Source organism: Hemiscyllium ocellatum, chromosome 17 (assembly GCF_020745735.1).
Source record: "Hemiscyllium ocellatum isolate sHemOce1 chromosome 17, sHemOce1.pat.X.cur, whole genome shotgun sequence".
Classification (NCBI taxonomy): domain Eukaryota; kingdom Metazoa; phylum Chordata; class Chondrichthyes; order Orectolobiformes; family Hemiscylliidae; genus Hemiscyllium; species Hemiscyllium ocellatum.
In genome coordinates this window covers 40,753,034-40,775,696 of record NC_083417.1, presented here as the reverse complement: position 1 = coordinate 40,775,696, position 22,663 = coordinate 40,753,034, and the positions used below count along the sequence as shown (strand labels likewise).

At 38.6% G+C, this 22,663-nt stretch overlaps 1 protein-coding gene across 4 annotated transcripts in view; it reads right to left on the bottom strand.

Moving 5' to 3' along the window:
• The window catches only part of phkb (phosphorylase kinase, beta), a 262,162-nt gene that overhangs the window by 156,868 nt on the left and 82,631 nt on the right, over nt 1–22,663 (bottom strand). For all 4 annotated transcript variants that reach the window (XM_060838109.1, XM_060838108.1, XM_060838110.1 and 1 more), the window contains 4 exons: nt 16,342–16,449; nt 16,018–16,098; nt 5,857–5,972; nt 990–1,053 (listed from right to left, as the gene is read on the bottom strand). In XM_060838109.1, coding sequence (XP_060694092.1) covers nt 990–1,053; nt 5,857–5,972; nt 16,018–16,098; nt 16,342–16,449 — 369 coding nt within the window. The remainder of the gene's footprint in view (nt 1–989; nt 1,054–5,856; nt 5,973–16,017; nt 16,099–16,341; nt 16,450–22,663) is intronic.

Genomic DNA, 22,663 nt, shown 5'->3' with positions numbered 1-22,663 from the left:
AAATCTAGAAATCCAATGTTCTCTATCCTGAATTTACTTGATGACTGAGTCACCAGAGCAACTGAGATACAAAACTCCAAAGACTCACCATCATCTGTGTGAAGAAATTCAGCCACATCTCAGACCAAATACTATTATTTAATTTGATAATGTGTCCCTTGCTTCTGGGACCTGACAGCCAGGAGAAACATCCTTCCTGCTTAAACATGTTCAGCCCCTTACAAATTTGCTAAGAATACTATTTGGGTAAACAAATATTAGCACATAAACACAAGTTATTGGTGATGGATTTCTGTAAGTCTGAATCATGTTAAAGGAAGTAGTATGATAAAGATCTACAATACATGATCAGTTAAGAATTTGGGTTTTTAAGGAGGTCTACCTTTTCCTGAATGTGTTGTCTCCTCAATAAAGTTTCATGTTTGGTGCATCTTTGAATAATGAAGAACCCTTTAATACCATTTTACTGTCTGGTGTTCAGGCATATTTAGCCACCCAATTGCAAACTATTGTTTCGTTCTTGCATGGTCATGAATTTTGAGCTTAGTTCTGGATTCCCAAAAATTTGCTCCTACCAATTTTGTATTATTATATTTAGGAAAAAAATTACCATTGCAGTTTGAAATCTATAAAATTTTGTAAATTTTCAGATTGAAAACTACACTACTGATACGTTGAAACAACTGAATTGCCTTTTTTCAAATTATTTAAAGCAATTTTTTATCTTCAAAAGTCAGAAAAACTAAATAAAACATTGCCACTCAATATTGCTCGTTTTTGTGAATTTAAATTTTCATAGTTACACAATTTATAGTCATTAACTTTATATACAAATCAATCCAAAAATAGGATCCTATATAAACACACCGCTGCTTGCGAATGGGATGCACTGACTTTGCATGCCTTTTCCTTCACAGTTGTTGATGGATTACTGACAGTTACCTATTCTGATATGGAAACAAACAAGCAATAAATATAATTCAAAATACCTGATTGCCGAAGAGATTAAAACCATTGATTGCTTCCAACGCAGCTTTGGCCATACCAACTGAACTATTAAAGAAAAGGGCATATTTGAAATCTCAGTACATGCAATTAATACAATAAGCATCTCAGAAGCATACATTTCTGTGTGTATTTTTGATGGGAGATTTTTTTGCAAATTAACCAAATTTTAAATTACTAAACATCATGCTCTTACAACAAACGTTCAATTTGAATTTTGAAGTATTTTATTACCAATAATAAAATGTTCCTAGCCTGCCCTCCTGCACTCTCCATTGGCCCAGGTTTGATCCCCTGGCTTGATGGTAATGGTTAAGATGAGGTCAAATTACTATTAAACTCAGTTTAACTGTACATTGTGCATACATTTTAACTTAGGCCAAGATTTTTCCATTTTGAAGTTTAAAAATGGCAATGAGCATCTTAGGAATGTGTGGGGTGGGTTATCTTTACAATTACAAGTCTCTCACCTAATTAACTGTGCAACCAAGGTGTTGCGTCAGTAATTTAGCAAATCATATGTGGTGAATCAGAAAGAAGTTCTCTTCCTTGGCAGGACCTTTGGGACTCAAAAGCTTCTGGCGCTACATTTAAAGACTGCCACTTCACTTGCTGAAAGCTAGGAATGCTCCAGGAAAATTCAAAGACCTTGTGGTGGTTTCCCTAATGATTAGGAAATGTCACAAAGAAAAGGAAACTGGCACTCACGTTTAGTGATCTTACCTTGCAAATGCAGGTTGGAGTCACGGTGAGAAATTGCATTCTTTTACCAGGGAATGGCACCAGAAGGCCATCCCCTCAAACCCATTTGGCTTGGGCAGAGGTCAGTGGAGCATAGGTCAGTGACAGTGACTCTCACCATCTATTCCACTTGTTCCTCATCCATCTTCAACTACAGCATAAAAACCAGCATTTTCCAACCCCCTTCAGTTCTGAAGAAGAGTCATTTTGGATTTGAAACATTAACTTTTCTTTCTCCACAGATTAAGCTAGATTATTCTCATTATTACATAAATTATTCTCCAGCACTTTCGGTCTTTATTTAGCTTTGTGTTACGTGGACCAAAAGGTATACAAAAGCAACTGAGAGGTGACAGCTATCAAGATCTCACCCCATTTGAGGAGGACTTGCAGCTGGCTAGGGATGACTAAGTCTGCTCCTGTGACAATGGGGAGACAGGAATGGTCAGGAACCCAATAAGTAATATTATTATCTGATCTTTTATGCACACAGGAAATCTCATTACACTGCATAAACAATTCTGCAACTTCACCAATTAATTCTTATTGCACCAGCAGCACCTAGCACAGATTCAGCACAAAAAGCTGCAAGCTGAACTCTTCATCATCACATTTATCTTTGAGAAGGATGTCTTTTGAACCTCAGAAACTCACTGGCAAGACACAGAGACAACCACCTTGGTGGATACTCAAGCTAGATTAAACACAATGACACAATCTATTGAGCACATCATTGACATGAGGAAGAAATGCCTGAGACCTCTTACATTCAGAGGACTGCTAGACACCAGGTGCCTGTTCAACATCATGAAGAAGACATGTCCCTATGTTTGGGCTTACGTGACATGATCAACCTGCAGAAAGATGCAAGGGAACATTAATCGACTGTGCCAGAGGCTTCTGGTTGACTGGAAGGAAACATGGAAGAGTCTTCCATGTTCTTACTATTGTGGGAGCTCCAGAAGAGTGTGCTTGGCTACCAGCACAGAAAGGGTGATAGTTCTAGCTGGCATCCACAGGGAGAAGAAATCAATAGGAACTGCAGGAGCTTTTCCTCAGGATATTTAGAGTTCTCCAGTCCTTCTATCTCCCCTTTGGCATGACCCCTTTGCCACCGGTAGCAACAGTGAGGACGGTAAGTATGCACCTATCTGAGAGGCTCTTGGCAGCACAGCACCTCTATGCTTAGACACCCAGTGTATATTTGCCAAAGTTTTCAAAGTCACCAGTATCTACCACCTTCGCGGTGGAAGTTAGGCCAACACCTCAATACAATGGGAGGGAAAAGAAAAAAAGCCTTCTGAGGGTAAATAGTGGCACAGATGTTTAATCATTGCATTGAATGAGCAGTTTTGTAAATGTATATTCACATGCACAGTTCTAATGTCTATTATAAATGCATAGTACCAATAGGAGATGAGAAGGTTTTAAGAAGCGAAAGAAGTGAAGCATCTTAAACTAGTGAAAAGCTGTATTTCAACTGCTACACCTTGGGTACCTCTTTCATAATCAGCAAAATCTGTCATGTGTCTACAGGCTTAAGGAGAGAAGGATGTCACATGTCTGGATAGAAATTTTACGATTTGAGATGGGCAATATGAAAATCATATGTCAATTCATCATTACAGTGGAGCTGAATGGAGGGAACATCCACATTTCAATCTGTAGTGTTGGAAGTGCGATCAGGGAGGACACTCAGGCATGATACCCAGATGTTAAAGGATCATTGCATTCTGCAGTAGCACAGGAATAGTAAGGATGTGGGATAACTCTGTAGTATTCACCAATGCTTGGATCTTTTATTGTGACTTTTATGTCACTACAACAAGTACTATTTTAAAGCACTTAACCAGGTCAACATGTTCACAGAAGTACTCAAAGAATCACAACTGCTTTATTGGTAACATTGATACATGGCAAGATTTGTGCGTGCCCTTTACCTTTCACAGAAGTAAGGAAATCACAGTAATATTTGAAAGAAAAAGTCAAATATTTTAGAATCATGGAATCCCTATAGCACAGAAAGAGGTAATTCAGCCCATCGAGTCTGCATCGACTTTCTGAACAGTATCCCACTCAAACCTAGCTCACCCAAACTATCCCTGCATTTACCACGGCTCAACCATCCATCCTGCATTTCCCTAGATACTTTGGACAATTTAGAGTCGTCAATCCACATAATCTACTCATTTTTGAATTGTGGAAGGAAATGCACGCTGGCATGGGGAGAACATACAAACACAGACAGTCACCCAAGACTGGAATCAAACCTGGATCCCTGGCGCTGTGAATGCTGACTCTAGTTTGTGATTATGCATTCTTTTTCTGTATTCCATCACCAGAACAAGTAGGTTCTCTGTACGTACTCACTGAATTCCTTGGTCATTTAAAATAACACAACTAAATAAACTCAACACTTTAAATTCCAGTAAACACTAATGTAAAATAATACAATTTTGTTTTGTTCATTCACAGAATGAGGACTTCGCTTGCTAGCCAGCATTTGACGCTTCCTTTCAAATGTTATATGATTTTCTTACTTCTGCGAAACGTAAAGGGCATGCACAAATCTTGCCATGTACCAATGTTGGCAAGAAAATAGTTGTGATTCTTTGAGTATTTCTGTGAACATGCTGTACTGGCTGAGTGCTCCAAAATAGTCCTTGTTTTAGTGACATATAAGTCACAATTGCCCAAAGGGCAGTTAAGCCTCAACCACTGAGAGACTGGAATCACATGTAGGCCAGATCAGGTGAGGATGGCTGTTTTCCTCCCTAAAGGACATTAGTGAACCAAATGGATTTTCTAACAAATGATAATAGATTCATTATTAGACTGTTAAAGGTCATCGTTAGACTCTTAATTCCGGACTTTTAATGAATTCAAATACCATCATCTGCCATGGCAAAACTCGAACCTGGGTCCCCAGAATTTTACCTAGATATCTGGAATAATGGTCCAATGATAATACTTCTTAGATGTTGCCTCCCAAATTTAACTCTTTCAGCCCATCTAGAATTTTGGGGAAACTATGTTATACCCCTTTCATGGCTGATCTACCTTTCCCAAGGCTTGGTGTGAAAACTGAAATCAGCAGGCCAGACCAAAGACTTGTGCATCTAAAGTATTGTTTGCCCAATTTTGCATTTTAACCTCCACAGTAATAACTCAGTGGAGTGTTGGTGATCTGAATACTTTTGTACAAATTTAGTAACTTTGTAGTTTGTGCTACCAGTTTTAAGCTCCTCGTCTCTCACCTTGAAGAAATATACTGATTTGCTTGTCGCAAACTCAAAGTGGATCACATCACATTAACCCACAATAAACTTCACAAGCCATAATCTGCCTATGCTCCTTAATAACTTCTAATCTAGTGTATACAATCCTCAAACTGTAAATCCTTACAATGTTATCTATTAACCTAGACACTTAACTCTGTTCCTTCATTCCTGTCATTAATATTAATAAGAGATTGCAAATTCATATCTATGGAGAATAGCACTTGCCACATTTGTCCAAATGCTTAAATGTAAAATAAAGCATATCATAGTTGAAAAAGAGATTGAAGAAAACGAAATTTGTGGAAACTGATGTCATTTTAAATCTTCTTTTACTTAAAATAATTTATTACCGTGGTACTGTCATTATGGATAGTCGTGACATTCTGGTAGGATTTTTAATGTGCTGTTAGAAATTTTACAGCATCATTGTACAAACTGATGTCTTTTAAATATCAAATGCTCAACAAAACTTGTTAAAGCTTTTGGCATTCTGAACCTAATTGCACACAGTTATGAAAATTACTCTACACCTCCCTAAATGTTAGCACAGGGATAGAAATGGAAAGTAATGCTGCAAAAACGTTCAACATAAATGGCTACTTCAGATTGGAAATTACATTTTTTCATTATCTTAAAATAGGAAAAAGCATGCAAGAGAAATAAAATTTTGTTAAGTTTAGAAAAAAAGTGCATCATCCTTGTTGCATTTAATATTTTAGTAGCACATAATGACAAAACCAGCTATTTCCATTTCCCATTATATTTATACATGTAATAAACATACTAACTGCAGATATAAAAATATTCATTAAGATGTGAAACAATATACCTTGAATGCAGTTCAGTGCTGCCATTGTTATATTTGCTTCCTCTCTCCCACATACCAAAATCTGGCCTGCGATAGCTCCTTTCCACACAGAATACAAGATTTTGAATGAAAGTTACCTATTGAACAACATAAAGTTATGACACAGGCAGAAGACACTCAGCAATTAGTTTACATCATAATATGCTAAGGTTTCTGTTTCCTTCCTGAATATTGAAGCCTCTGTCATACTCAACCTAGGCATGTTTGTAATAAAGTGGCTGGAATCAAATAACGGTTGGAAAACCCATACTGCTGGAAACATGTCCATTTGGACTCTCTCCATTTATCAGAGACCTATTCAACCATAGTAATAAGACATACCTCAAACAGATAAATTTTTCTGGCATTCTAGTATTTACATGGCAAGGTAACCGAAATGCATGTAGATTGTGGAACAAACATTACAATACAGATAAGATATGCCTACTTTAGTCTTTTTTAAAATCATTTTCCTTCATTTCCTGTTTGCTGCTGGCACTTAGTTCCTACAAGCCTTGCATAAATTGTTGTAAGTCATTCGGTTTTGCATCCACTTCTTATCCTGGCACAATTGGCTTGAAACTGGAATCCCTTTCTTGACATGAGTAGAAGGAGGACAACTTACAAAATCAGGTCTGGCTGCAGTTCAGGTGCTCTGTCGATTCAATCATTTTATGTTCACACCTGTGCACCCACATTCTCACACCGAGAGATAAACATACTGCAGTTGACAGATAATTAGTACAGACGGAGGCTACCATTGCAAAGGAAATGAGCACAGCAGATTTATAGATTCATAGAGTCATACAGCATGAAAACAGACCCTTCAGTCCAACCAGTCGATGCTGACCATAATCTCAAACTAAATTAGTCACATCTGCCTATGCTTGGCCCATATCCCTCCAAACATTTCTTCTTCATGTACTCAGCTAAATGTTTTTTAAACATTGTAACTGTACCCATATCTGTCACTTGCTCTGCAAGTTCATTCCACATTGTGTAAAAGAAATTGCCCCGTGTCTCTTTTTTAAATCTTTCTCCTCGCACCTTAAAAATATTCCCCTGATACTTGAAATTACCCATCCTAGGGAAAAGCCACCTGCCATGCACCTTATCTATATCACTCATTATTTTATCAACCTCTATGAGGTCACTCCTCAACTTGCTATGCTCCAGTGAAAAATGTCCCAGTCTATCCAGCCTCTCCTTATAACTCAAGCCCTCCATTCCCGGCAACATTCTGGCAAATCTTTTCAGAACTCTCCAGCTTAATAATATCCTTCCTATAATGGGGTGACCAGAACTGAACAGAGTAGTCCGAAAGAGGCCTTATTTTGAATCCTCCAGTGACTATCTCATATTTTTTGTCCCTTCATTTGAACTCTCATTTGGAAACATCTACTTGTGATGGTTTAGTTCTTGTTCACTTTTCAAGAAGGTGTCACATTCCTACAATGTTTTCTATGGTATCTGCCTTAGCAAATATTTGTTCATGGAGTTGCACACTGTATTGTATTGAAGAAAGTGGTGCCACCACATTTTGAAGGGTAATTAGAGACAGTAAATAAATGCTGATCTTGCCACAGACTCTCACATTCTGTGCAGGGACATGAAAACCTGCAGAAGAAATCCAATTTATGGAAGTTAACAGATTTAATGGCTCTATTAAGCAACACAGAAATATATGAACTTTTGTGTTGAATATTTTCTTGGAAACATTGAAATCACAGCATAACATGCTTTCAGTGGCAACACTTGAAGAGAGATATGTCAGGAAAGTCAAGAAGCAGAATATAGTTGACCATGCCCACCAAAACAGAGGAACCATTTCAGCAGGTCTTCGTATACATAATTGTCAGTGCCTAGTCCATCTTTGACTCGGAGTCAGAGTCTGCAATGTTGAGATTGTAATGGTCAGTGTTGAGTTAAAACTTGATTTTAGTTCCCTGAAGGATGCCAGACCAGGCATCATCAAAAAGGTGTCAACTGCTTCATCAGTTGCTTACAGACTAATGTGTATACCTTGAAGACAGATTTCTGCTCGTGGACAAACTTAGTTTTCACCAGCCTCTTCTTGTTCCCCTAAATGTTTGGTCATAAAAACTGCAGATCACAATTTGATATGTTTCTCTACCCCTTTTTCCAAAATTTTGTTCATTGACAGTGACTCTACTTTAAAAAAATCCTCTTTAAATTTCACTTATGCACAATTTTATACCCTGTGTCGAATGTATTCTCTGTATATGTCCAAATTTGAATCTTCACTTTGCTAAAGAGCAATGGCACTGGAGTCTACCAATTGCCATGAGGCATGATGTTGTTAGAATTTGGACTTCAGAATTTAACATAGTGTTGTACATCATTGCTTTCAGGAAAATAGAGGACAAGCACAGCTGAGAAAAAAAAACTCGCCATTAATCATCTCTTTTAGTTTAATCCATATGTGTTGTAAATATTGTGAAACACATAGCATCTGTGTTGTGAACAATGACAGGCAAAGGTGACTACCAATTTAACAGTTTGTATCTATGTAAAGCAGTGACAGTGAGATCTGAAGTAAAGCAACAAGATTATGATCTGAAATAATAATACTAGCAGTGTAATCTACAAATCTACAATAAAGTGGTGAGAACAGACCTCAGCTAAATTGTAATATCAAACAGTAACACGTGAATTAATGCAGAGGAGGAAAGGCAGGACTCATTAACAGAAGTATCAAGGATAAGGAGTAAAGCAGGCAACAAACCTAAAGGAATAAAATAATTAAATTATGTTCAACAAGCAACACATTTTCCATAGAATCCAATTTGATGATATAGATAACTCTGGGACTTGGTGATTATACTGGACATCATGATTGCTTAATTAACAATGCTTGATTGGCACTCTTAAAGCAATAAATTGGTTTAAAGTAGAAAATTATAATTCTTGATTATGTGAAAAATTGAAACTCGCCAAATTTTATTCATTTTACAAAAACAAATGAAACTGAATTATGTACAAAAATTTTTTAAAACTTGAGGTGGACTTTGAGATACGCAACAGAGTCGCTAAGCAGAGGTTAATAGCCAAGTTTGGTACCCACGAGGACGGTCTCAGCCAGGATCTTTGATTCATGTCACACTACAGGTGACCCTATCACACTACTCTCTCTCTCTCTCTCTCTCTCTCTCTCTCACACACACACACTCTCTCTCTCTCTCTCTCTCAAACACACATGGTGCGGCATATACAGCATCACAATTGTGCACACACTCTATCAAGCATGCACAATCTCACATGCTCACACTCTCTTCCTCTCCCTCGCGCGTGTGTGCACACACACACACACACACTTTCCCTCTCCCTTACACACATTTTCCTTCTCTCTCTCTCTGACCCACACACACTCACACACTTTCCCACTCCCTCTCATTCACACATACTAACCCTCTCCTCTCGTATACACATACACACACACACACACACACAAGTTTCCTTCTCCCTCTCACTCTTTCCCTCTCCCACTCGCACACACACTTTCCCTCTTCCCCCTCTCACTTTCACACTTTCCCTCTCTCTCTCTCCCTCACACACTTTCCCTCTCCCTCACATATGCACAAACACTCTCTCTCTCCCTTACACATGCACTTTCCCTCTCCGTCACACATATACACTCACACTTTCCCCCTCCCTCCCTCTTACACACACACATACACACACACTGCAGGGAGAATAGGCTTTTAGACAATTGCAGCATGAAATGGAAAGGCATCCAAGTAAAAAGGGTTGTGGTTGGTTAGGAGAATGTACTGTCAGAGGGATATTTAACATTCTCTTTAGGTGCAATAAGCACATCCCTGCAGTAGAAAAGAACTGTGCGTTTGATGATCATGTTCAGTCTAAGAGCCAATTACGTGGACAAGGAATGAAGTACCGTTGAATAGGTTTGAGGAGCGAGGGTGCAAATTATAAAGCAAAACTTCAAATCAGCCTCCTCACTTTAAGGACTGGCTTTGAGCTAGCCGGTCAGAGTCCATGCACTCTGCACGTGTAAATAACGGGTGACTTGGTGACAGGACACTGGCCTCTGTGCAGTTATTTCACTCCCAAAGTCCAAAGATATGTAGGTTGGGTGGATTGGCCATGCTAAATTGCTTTATAGTGTCCACAAATGTGCAGGGTAGATGGGTTAATCATGGTAAAATGCAGGGTATTGGAAATAGGATGCTGGTGGCTGGGCCTGGATTTGATGCTCTTTGGAGAGTTGGTGTAGGCATGATGAGCCGAATGGCCTCTTTTGAATTGTAGGGATTCTTTGATCCAGAAGTGATCACAAGCACTATTAAGTAGCTACTAGATAGAACAGATGGTATTAGAAGCAGCATCTCAATTATATTATAATTGAAGAATGAATAATTAATAATAAAAGCTGGATTTTCTATATCATTTCTTCTAATGTACATACTCTCTGTATTTTAAAAATGCAGTGAAAAGCAGGCTATGGAGATGCGAGAGTAAACATACATATCCAGAATCTTCTCATAAATACTTACCTTGGATCATTAACCACAGTCACACAAATGAATAAATGCATGCTCCTTCAGTATGTGGTAATTACACTAAAACACACCATTGTCTTAATTTTGAAGGGAAGGTACGTAAATGGCCAGATCAGATCATTTGACAATTACCAACAAATTATATTTTGAAACAATTTTTAATCAAGGGAGATTAACCCCAGAAAAGAAAACAGAAGTAAGCTTCTAATGTCCATTTCCTCACATACATCTATTTCTCTCATGGATTCAATGCTAAAAGAGGTTTTGTGAAATCATCAAAACAAAAAAGGGAGAATGGTATCGCACATTCAAGTGCCAACCACCTCAACCTGAAGTCACTATCCTTCTGTATCTCTGAAACCGACATAACGGTTCTCCTCCCATTCCTCTCTCCTAGGGCACCTCCTTCTTCGAATAGCTACCACTGACACCCAGCCCTATTTAATTGTTTTATTTACACCCATCCCTCAGAATCAACTTCCACACTAACTTTGTGCCTCCAACCTGTCAATACAATCCATTTTTCATATTTATTATGATCTATTTTATCTCTTGTTAAGAGAGCACTTAACTCCAGGGAAAAGCAGAGACAAGCTGAGAGAACAGTGTTTCAAATATCTGGTGATAGAATTAGACATCACATAATGCTTAAAATATTGTGATTCCTCTTCTGGCTTTTCCCACATTCCACAGGGTTGTCAGAATGCTGTTTGATCAGATTCACATCTGAAAATGTGTTGCTGGTTAAAGCACAGCAGGTTAGGCAGCATCCAAGGAACAGGAAATTCGACGTTTCGGGCCAGAGCCTTTCATCAGGAATGAGGAGAATGTGCCAGGCAGGCTAAGATAAAAGGTAGGGAGGAGGGACTTGGGGGAGGGGCGATGGAGATGTGATAGGTGGAAGGAGGTCAAGGTGAAGGTGATAGGTTGGAGTGGGGTGGGGGCGGAGAGGTCAGGAAGAAGATTGCAGATCAGATTCACATCAACTACAGCTTTTGGATTTGGAGATAGATTCACTGTGATGTGCTATTGGCAATAAATGAATTATGACCTGATGATTGGTTTTGAGGATCACTGGTTAAGAAGACTACTCTGGAGGAGTAGTGGAAAATCTGAGATCCTGTCAACATTTCCAAACACACAGACCAGATGTTGCTGACCAGTCCACCTCAATATACGGGGGACACTGATAGTTTCACCATTCTTATTATCACAAAATCTCAGCTTCAATTTGTTTCAAAGTCAGTGAATGTCTGAAAATAAGAAAAACTTAAAACTTAACCGCACTTAGCAGTTTCCTATGATTGATGATAGGAGCCCCATTGTGTTTTAATGAACTTAAATGGCTTTAAGCCAATTTTTTTGATGACTACTTTGCAGCTTGCTGTGAGAAAGCAAATTTATACCATTTGCCCTCAGTGCTGTGTATTCAGTTTACAGACAAAAATGAGTGTGTTATATAATGTGGCATTCTTATCCCTTCACATAAAATGTAACATCAGCCCTACTCCATATCGCTTTTTATTGGATTTCAGACTGTGAACGTGGAAATTGTGAAAATTAGCAGTAGTTGGTCGTACAAATTAATACAGAAAATATATGAAGAAAGAAAATATGTTGAAAATTCCAGATTCTTCAAGATATGGTCATACCCTTGTCTCATTTACATTTCACTGACTCTCCGAAAAGCATATCATTATGTCAGTAGTGGAGAACTAATGGTTTAAGGTGTGAGACATGTAAGGAGACACACAATGAAAGAAGTATCAGAAGGCGCACAAAGGGATATGTGAAGAAAGAGAAAATGCAACCTTTGAGTTGAAATATGACATGCAGTGGTAAAAGTAGAATGGGATGTCTGGGACATGGTAGAATGGGACATATAAGGTGATAAGATAGAGGATAGGAGATGTGAGGGGAGTTGGATTGTGCAAAGGGGGAAGAGGAAGACAGATTAGGATATGCAAGAATAAAAGTACACGGTAACCGTTGCGAGAGAGGTGGATTGGGACCAGTGAGAGGAGTCCTAATGACATTCTCTGAACGGCCTCCAAAGCAAATATACCTCTTCTTAAATAAGGAAACCAAAATTGCCACAACACTTCTGGAGCAATCACACCCATACCCTGTTGTACCAAGACTTCCCTTCTTTATAACCTATCTCTCTTGTAATAAAGGCCATTTGCTTCCCAAATTACTTGATGTAACTGCATGCTGAGGTTTTGTAATTCATATATGAAGGCACATAAATCATTTTGTACTTAATTATTCTTCAATCTATCTCCACCATAATTTTTGTTTTCTTCTTACCCAAGTGGACAACCTCACATTGTTCCCATTTTACATGTTATCTGCCAAATGTCTGCCCACTAACTTAGTCAGTGTGCACTCCTCACAATATACTTTCCTTGACTATCGTCAAATTTGCTGATAATGCAATCCATCTCTTCATCCAAGTCATTAATATAGTTTGCGATGCGGTTGTAGTTCCCTGCACTGATCCTTTTAGCACCCTGTTAGTGACAGTTTGCGAACCTTAAAATAATCATTTTGCCCCAGCTCTCTGCCTTCCATTAGTTAGCCAATTTTACGCTCAAATCTCTCCAATGAGGTTTCTGCTCACACCACAACTGGTGTTGCCTTTATCAAAGGTAACATGGCATTCAATCGGACTGTGAATGTGGTAAATTTTCCTTCCTCACCCTTCTTGATCTATTTGTAACCTTTTGACAGTCAATCACATCATCTTCCTCAAGACCATTCTTTGTTGTCCATCTGTGTAGAAATAACCCTGCCTGTTTTGCTCGCACCTTCTCAATAAAACTAGAGACATGACTGCAAGGGATTCTCCTTGGTCTCATTCTATTTCTGATCGACAGGCTGCCACTTGGTGACATAATCTGAAAACATTTTATTTTCCACAGGTATGCTGAAGACACTCAGCTCTGACTTATCCAAGCTTTCTCAAACCTCTCCAACTCTCTCTCACTGCTTGTCTCAAGTGGTTGAGCAGAAATTTCTTATAACTAACCAGTGGAAAGACAAAACTTTCATCTGATCTCTGCCACAACCTCCATTCTTGGGTGAATTTCGTTGCTCCAGTAACTGCCTTAAGCTGAGTTACACTATTCACAATCTTGGTTTTGTGTTTAACCTTGACATAAGCTTTCAACTACAAATCCACTCCCTTCTGAAAACTACCTACTTCTACCTCAATAACCTTGCAACTCTAATGAGAGCACCAAACCATACACTCACAGAATATTTGTGATCCACTTTAAAAATACAATCGAAACAGCTAGTACATTTAAAATTAATCAACTTGGAAAAATAAAGATTTCATGCTTAACTTGTTTAAAGGAAATCCACTACTATGCCTTGAAACTGGTAGAAAACAATAAGCTTGAAGCTGCAGTTGTTTGGAATACCTTAAATCTCTCATTTCTGCAAACAATTTTAAAGTTTAAATCCATCTTCATACTAATTCGCACATATTTTAACTAACTCATTCTAAAATACAGTAGTGTTTTGATTCATGCTTTCTAAGCCACTGAATACTAATACCATACGGAGGACTGAAAATCACCACAGCAGTTGGCATTATGAATAGGGTCTTTGGATTATCAGTTGGTGGCACAGGATTGAACATGAACTTCAAAGGAAGGCTAATATGTTTATTTTACCAGCCCTAATATGGGAATGTCAACATTAGAAATGACAGCCAATGAGCCAATTTGATGATCCAAGTCCGAGAAGGAGCAAGTGGGTACAGTAATTAAAGACGGCGTGGCACATTGAATGTATTTTGGTTCCTTGGGTAAACAAGAAGGAATTAATTATTATTGTTCTCAGGGTAAAGTGAAGTGAATTTGGTGAATGGCTGTAGGGTAAAACAGGTGACCTTGTTTCCTACAGAGACCCAGCTGGGTAAAATGAGAAATACTGTTTCCTGGTCAGGTGGGGTAAAACAAAAGGGACAATTTCATTGAAAGAGAACTGGTAGGAGAAAACAGGGGAAATCATTTTGGAGAGAGACAACCATCAGATTATAAATGTAACATCATCTATAGTAACAGAACAAGACAAATTACAGTCTGATGCAGGAAAGCAGATCAATCCATGTCAGCTTAAGATGTTGGAATTTAAAGGGAAACTGAATCAGGCAGACAACAATTTGTGCCAACACTGGGTGGTCTGTCCATTCTTTCATTCATCCCTTCTTTTCAGATGATAGCAGTATTGATACAACCGAGTGGCTAGCAAGCCATTTCAGATGTATTTATTCTTCAACCACATTGCTGGAGTTACACATAAGCCAGGCCCAGCAAGGCAGGGAGATTCCCTTTCCTCAAGGACATACACTAACCAGATGGGTTTTCAGAACAATTGACAATGGTTTCATTGTCATCATTAGACTAACCTTTAATTCCAGCTCATTAATGGAATGTATTTTCACATGCTGCCATGGTGGGATATGAATTCATGTCCTATTAGACTGGGCCTCTGAATTACTAATCCAGTGATATTATTATTTTTCCACACTTTCCCCTCGTCAGCAAAAGGAAGTGGAATCATGTAGTTGGAAGGCAGGTATTGCTGCTATAATATGTATGATTACCTACATTGCGATAGTAACATGAGGCAAAAGTGTGACATCATTCCTACATAATATGTACAATCTAAATCCAAGAAATGTATTCATTTTCAGAGGGGCTTGAGCCATCTTATGCTACAGTATGCTTGCCATGCTAATATTTGAAACTGTGATTAGTTAAGATTCAAACGTCTTGAGCAGATTCAGAGTTGTGAGCCAAAGTCTGGGGTACTTGTTGGATGACACTTTTACCTTGTCCCAAAAGAAGCATGAAGTGTGTGGATTGACTGCATCGGACCTATAATAATGAATGTAAATTTTTTCCCAACACAGACCTACAACAATGTAAAGAAATTATTTACAATTTGATGAAAAATCACCTCTGGAGAAGAGCAACTCTTTTTAATCAGCAGTGCAGCCAGTAACCAGGAACCATGGATTTGAACTAATTGATAGAAGGATTAAAGGGGAGTTGAGGAGAAAGGTTTTCATTCAGAGGGTAGTGCAGTTCTTGTGCTCAATGTCTGGACAGGTGGTAGAGACAGAAACTTACATTGCATTAAATAAAATAGCTGCACATGTACTTGAATTTTCAGAATCTACAGGGCTGCAGACCATTAAGAGAATAGTGCGATTAGGCTCAGCAGCTCTTTATATTGTCTGGCACAGGCAAAGTGGACCAAACGGCCTCCTTTTGTAGATTTTCTGTGTTTCCATTCTGAAGGTGACTGCTTTCCCCCTTGACTAAAGTGATTTCTATGTCTTTATTAACTACTCCCATGCTCCATCAGTCATTTCTCATTGTTGTCCTTTCTCCTCTTTTCCAGTCTCCTCTCTACTCTACCTTTCTATTCTTGCTCATTCCTTCAGACATTTTGCTTGTCCTCCACCAGACTCCAATTTTGCCCATCTAATTTTTAACAAGTTGATCAAGTGTTATGAACTTCCCAAAATTTTGGGAAATTAACTTGTTTATTTGCCTAAATGGATTATTTTAACAAACAGTACCTCATCAGTATTGTAGATAATCTGTAGTCCTGAGGAAATCATCTCCACCAAGTACAGTAAGAATAAAGATACAGCATCAATCTGCAGCATAGAACAATAAAATAATCAAAACAAAGCACTGAAAGTTTGTTGTATTAATAAATCAATAAACTATAACTGGCACATTGTGCGGTAATAACATTTTCAGTTCTCGGTCTGCAGGTAGATTTGGCCCAGAGCTATGACCTCCACCATGAGTTTAGCATGACGGCCCTCTAAAATCTCTAATAACAGCATTAAAATTTTTGTCAGAAGAATTAAAATTATGTAAAAGTAGTATGTTACCTGAAGATGTCCATATTCTTCACTTGATAACACTTCATCACCTGTATGCACATTGAATACAGAATGTAGGCAATTTGATGGATCTGAATGCTGTTTGAAATGTTCCACCTATTAAAAATAAATTGATTAAATAACTCAGTAGTTTGACAATTATGAACTGATCAATGACAGGAACAGTTGATTTGCGAAGTGTAAGTTTCGTCCTAAAGTCATATCGGACTCAAAACATTAACTGTTTCTTTATCCACAGATGCTGCTAGACATGTTAAGATGTTTCAGTACTTTCTGCTTTTATACTAAGGAAACCTACCCTGATTAATGAGATGTAATAGGAACAAGTTGTATAGTCCAGGAATATGTATGAGCCAACAGCTTTTCAATGTGCATACTATTAAATTGAATAGAGAAACAAAGTTATGCATATAAGTTTGCAGATGTCACTACAAGACATGGTAAAGCATGCAGATGTGGGCACAAAATGTTTCAGAGACTGAGAGAGTGACCGTGTAGGTGCTTAAATTTGGGACTTAAAAGCAAATTGGAAGGTTTCCTTATTTCTAGGAAATTGGAAATAGTGGAGATGCAATGGAATTGATGTCCAAACATTAACAAGAAACACAAAAATCCAGGAGTCTAGTACAGGTAGAATCATAATCAAAAAGGTTAGTGAATGAAAAAAATGAAGAACAATTGCAGATGATGGAAATTTGAATCAAAAGCAGATATTGCTGGAAAAACTCTGCAGGTCGGGTATCTAGGTTTTGAGTCAAGTGACCCTTCCTCATCTTAGAAGTGGAAATATGGAAGGGAGGAGGTTATGCTTCAGTTTTACAGAACTTTAGTCAGTGTTGGAGTCAGAAATGTATGTTGTTGATGTAAACACTCTGGAAAAGTGGGTAGATTTTATTTACCTTGTATGATTTGAAGTTGTCTTTTATAACTCCTATTCTTTAAAGATGAAAGAAAGCAGGCTAATGCTGTCAGTAGGAGTTCTGAAAAAGCCTTTTGCCGGAATGCTTCAATTGATAGGCCATCTGACGTAGTTAAAGTAAAGTACCATCTCAGTGGTTAGCACTGCTGTCTCAGAGCGCCAGGGACACAGGTTCAATTCCTGCCTTGGGCAACTGTGTGTGGAGTTTGCACATTCTCACCGTATCTACGTAGGTTTCCTCCGGGTGCTCAATTTTCCTCCCTCTGTCCAAAGATGTGCAGATTAGGTGAATTGGCCATGCTAAATTGCCCGTCATGTTAGGTGCATTAGTCAAGGGTAAATGTAGGGGAATGGGTCTAGGTGGGTTGCTCTTCGGAGGGTCGGTGTGGACTTGTTGGGCCGAAGGGACTGTTTCCACATTGTAGGGAATCTAATCTAATTTAAACCAAATTCCTTCTTCATATCTCCCAAATGCTAATATCATGCCATTATGAACATGTGGTTGAGTTTCAAAATCTACAATGATCTCAGCAGGGTATTTTGTGTTTAGTTTGATTAACAGTTTATAGAATTTAGAACATTGAACATTACAGCTCAGTACAGGCCCTTCCCCCCTCTGAAGCCCATCTAACCTACACTATTTCAATCTTGTCCTTATGCCTATCCAATGACTCTTTAAATGCCCTTAAAGTTAATGAGTCAACTACTGTTGCAGGCAGTGCGTTCCATGCCGCTACTAGTCACTGAATAAAGAAATTACCTCTGACATCTGTCCTATATCTACCACTTCTCAATTTAAGGCTATGTCCCCTTGTGCTAGCCATTGCCATCCAAGGAAAAAGGCTCTCACTATCCACGCTATCTAACCCTCTGATTATCTTATATGTGTCAATTAAGAGATCTCTCAACCTTCTTCCCTCTAACAAAAACAGCCTCAAGTCCCTCATCCTTCCCTCGTAAGTCCGTCCCTCCATACCAGGCAACATCCTAGGAGACCTCCACTGAACCCTTTCCAGTTTAAACAACTATACAAGGATTTTTAAAAAGGTGGATCTGAATAGAAGTTTGTTTTTTTTCTAGGAAATTAACTACTTTTGGAGATTGAAAATATTTGAATGAGTTTCATAAATGGAACTTTCTTCACTATGATGTGTGTATGAAAGAGTGCTGTATCAGTTGTTAGGAGATTGATTTTTAAAAATAACCATCTCTATATGGTTCCAAAGGTCTGGTCATGGTGGGTGCTGGGTTAGAGTCTACGGAGGTGGAATTCCAGGATTTTTGAGGAACATCGGAGATGGGTTTAATGGATGGGTCATGGGTGGGAATGGTATGCGAAGTACAGGGATGGATGGAAGCACTTCTTGTCCTGGAGGAATTATGGGGTTTCACAAGGCAGAGGCATAGCATGGGAGTGTCAGGATGTGAGGAAGGAGGGCTGGAGGGCCAAACTGCTTCTGAAGCAAAAGCCCCAAAAACCAAGGTGTCCCTTGGAAACTGCATGTTTTTGTGGCTGCCTAGAATCTGTTCACAGGATCAGTAGACCTGTTTCAATTCCATTCTGCACCTTTCAAACAAAATTTAGATCGAGCAAGACCCTTAAATTAAGGCAGCTCTTTTGAATTAGGAAATTTCCAACTCAAACTATCTGCCTTGGTAGCAAAACTCGGATCTGTATCCTGACATCAGGGCAAAGCCAGTTACAAGTGAAATTGTGTAGGATGGTAAAAATCTTTTACTCAATCTCCAAAAGGCTGTGAAAGTTGGGTCAACTGAAATTTTCAAAACTGAGAATGACAACATTTTGCTGCACAAAGGTATCAAGGGATATAGATTAAAGACTGGAAAATTGTAGAGATATAGATTAAACATGAATTCATTGATTGATTTGAACAGCTGAGGTACCTGGTTGTTTTATTATGCTCTTATGGATGAATATTTGTATCAACATATTCATGTTACATAATATCTTAGAGTGCAGTTGAGCACTTTTTGGAAAGTACAACCTACAATTCCAAGAAAATTAGATTTAATAATGCATAAGAATGAAGGAGCAAAGAAGGAAATTCAGTCTAATTATCCACCCCATTAATTAGAATCCTGTCAAAAATGATACTTTCTCCTGGTACTTTTACAAATTCAGCATTCATGAAGTGTACTGGTTTCACCATGCTCAACTATTTCAATTTAAAACAATGCTGTTGGATATCACTACCGATACCAGTTCAACTCATGACCACATGCTGGAGCAAACATTGTTAACAAATCAGTACGGGTAGTTGGGGTACGGGTATAATCTCTGGAAACCTTGATAATGACACCTCAAGACTGAGATGACAGATCTCTTGTGAACACAACCATATCACTCCAAACCTAAACTCTGGACTTAGTCACTTGCTGCAAGATGTTATTTGACCTACCTATACTTTATAACTGCTGACTGTTTATTACTGAAACTTCAGGGTATTCACTGCCAATTCAACTGCCTCAGTGTTTTGAAGTTTCCTTAATTTGAATCACTTCTGGTTTCTTAGATCACTCTCACAGAAGAATCCCAATAGTCCAGCCCTTTAGAGCTTCCATTCCTGCATTGAGATCCAGCTCTTTGGCAATGCACTTGGAAAATGAGCATTTAATACAGTTGGCTGCAACAAATCTTTCACCTTTGAAAGTAATTGAGCATCACAGCAGATCCTGCATTAAATTGAAAATATCAAGTAAATTTGTTTCACAAAAGGAGAACATGCAAAATCATTCACCTTGATAAGTATTCTGTTGGCAAGCTTCCATCTAGCTCTTTTAGTGAGCAAAATAATAAGGTTAAAACATTAGGAATCAAATCTTTTGCAAATAACTTTGAAACATATTGTGCAGTTTTTGTTCCAGAACATTGAAATGGCACACTGGTTGGCTGAATTTATAATAATGCCATTAAACCATTTCTCATGAGATTTTACAATTGTTTTTGATTTAAATCCTTTTGCAAAATCCTACAAAACTGCTATCAGGTTTAATGGATTTTGAAAATTTGGTGTCTTTAAACTTGACAAAGAATTGTTTCTTAAATACAGAATGAAATGAACAAACAACCTCATGCACATTCCAATTATCTTTCTTAAGGTTTTGACAGACAAAGAGGCAATCCCATAAAGCTTGGTAGAAGCATTAGAGCTGCTGTTTTTTCTTTTAAGTCTGCTTATTTTCTTTGACTGTTTTTAAAGAAACAGCAATCATACCCAAATGTATAAAATATCTATCTTTTGCAATGTCAAAAAAACCCCCTAAATGTTCATATTCTTCTAATATCAATTCCCTTAAATAACATCCAAACTATTCCAACCTTTTAACCATTATTCTGGTCCAACTGCACCTGCCAAATCATCTCTGCTATTCTTATCTAATCTATTCACCAAGCTCCCCCACTACTGCTTCAGACTTTATGATTCTTATGACCATTATGACCCTAAATCCAACAGATGGTACTCAATTGTTCAGTGTTGAGTGCCTGTGATGAAGACAAGCTTGGAAATACAGGTAAGTACAATCAAAAGCACTGTTGTGTCACTGTGAAACAGGTGGTTGGTTGAGGAAGCAAAAAAGGAGTTGATAAACGATAGCAACCAACTATTAGTGGAATAAGCAGCCTTCTCAGATATTATTGTGGTTTGTGTTTCATTTCTGGTGCTTTGGTTAAAGACAAAAAAAGGGAGTAAGAACAGCCAGAAAGTCTGGGCCATTTGGGGTCTTTTGTGTTGAGTATGCCCTCAGGTTCTTCATTGTTGACAAAACTAAAGAACTGATCATTGACTTCAGAAAGAAAGGAGGAGAACATATCTCCATCTTTAACAATGGAGCTGAGGTTGAAAGGGTGGAGAATGTCACATTCTTCAGAGTGACGAAAGCCAACAACTTGTCCTGGACTTCCCACATAGATGTGATGGTCAAAAAGGCACAACACCACCTCTTCTTCCTCAGGTGGAAATTTGGTATGTCCATAAGGTCCCTCACCAGCTCTTATAACTGCACCACTGAAAGCATACTATTCAGCATAAAGGCCTGATATAGCAACTGCTCTGCCCAGGACCATAGAAAACTACAGAAGGTTGTGTGCATAGCCCAGACCATTACAGAAACCAACCTTCCACCCATAGAATCCATCTACACGGCCTGTTGCTGCGGAGAGGCTGCCAACATCAAAGACCCATCATACCTTGGCAATGCTCTACTACAACTTCTTCTGTCAAGCAGAAGATACAGAAGCTTGAACACACTGACCAGCAGGTTCAAGAACAACTTCTTCCCTGCTGTTAGTAGACTGATGAATGGACACTCTAACTTCAAATAATGCTGATCTTGCTAATTTTGATCTTGCCTAGTGCACACCCTGGGCAATGTAACTTCTAGGTCTCTGTCTAATTTTTTTTCATCTTATGATCCATACATCCTTGCTTACTATGATCTGTCTGTACTGCTCCTAAGCAAAGCTTTTCACTGTACATAGTGAAATAAATCAATCTCTGAACTATTTCCTCTGCCACATACACTTCCCAAATATCCTCACCAGACTCACTCACCCAAACCAACTTCCCCCACTCGCTCAATCAATTATCAGCTCCTATTCCCAAAGCATACTCTCAACTTACTCTACCTTAACCTCACTAATCCATCACCTGCCAAACTCTTTGGAGATCTGGGTTCTATTGCTCTCCTGTGTCACATGCTGAACCCTGTGAGTCAGACTCCAATGATCCATTGCTCACACCTAGGTCATCTGCTGGAACTTAAATTTTTTCCAACTCCTTTCCTTCCATAATGGGCCTACCCAATCTCTGAGCCCAACCGACCGGCCAGCAGCAGAGTACACCCGCTGTTTGGGAACGAGGGCAGTGAGGTCTGGACTGGTATAGAGCTGGAATGTTTTTTGCACAGACTTTTTTCAGCTTGTGGCTCTCTATGCCTGGCTATGTCCAAGATGACTGGACCAGAGAAAAGAATAAATTATGTTGTTTCAAACCACTTAGTGAGATATTGGAGCCAGTGGCGGTGAAGATTTGGAGTAATTGGCAATGGGAGTGGGAGCAAAGAATTAGTGATGGACATGGATTTTGAGGGATGCAACTACTAATAGGACTGTGGAATTTGGAAGCAATGAAGGAAAATCTGGGCTGTGGAAATATTGAGGATGGGATCATAGCATCTGGAAGTAAACTGAAATGAGTGCAATATATGGAGGATAGACTCCCACAGTCGGTTCTGCTGTAATGCACTTTTTATCAATGCGAATTGGCTAAAGCGATGGAAGAATTTAGACCATTATTTGTAAAAGGCAAAATTTCCTTACTCGCACTGGCTATAAGGTGATTCCAGTCCTATTGGTTTAAGTGGTGTTGT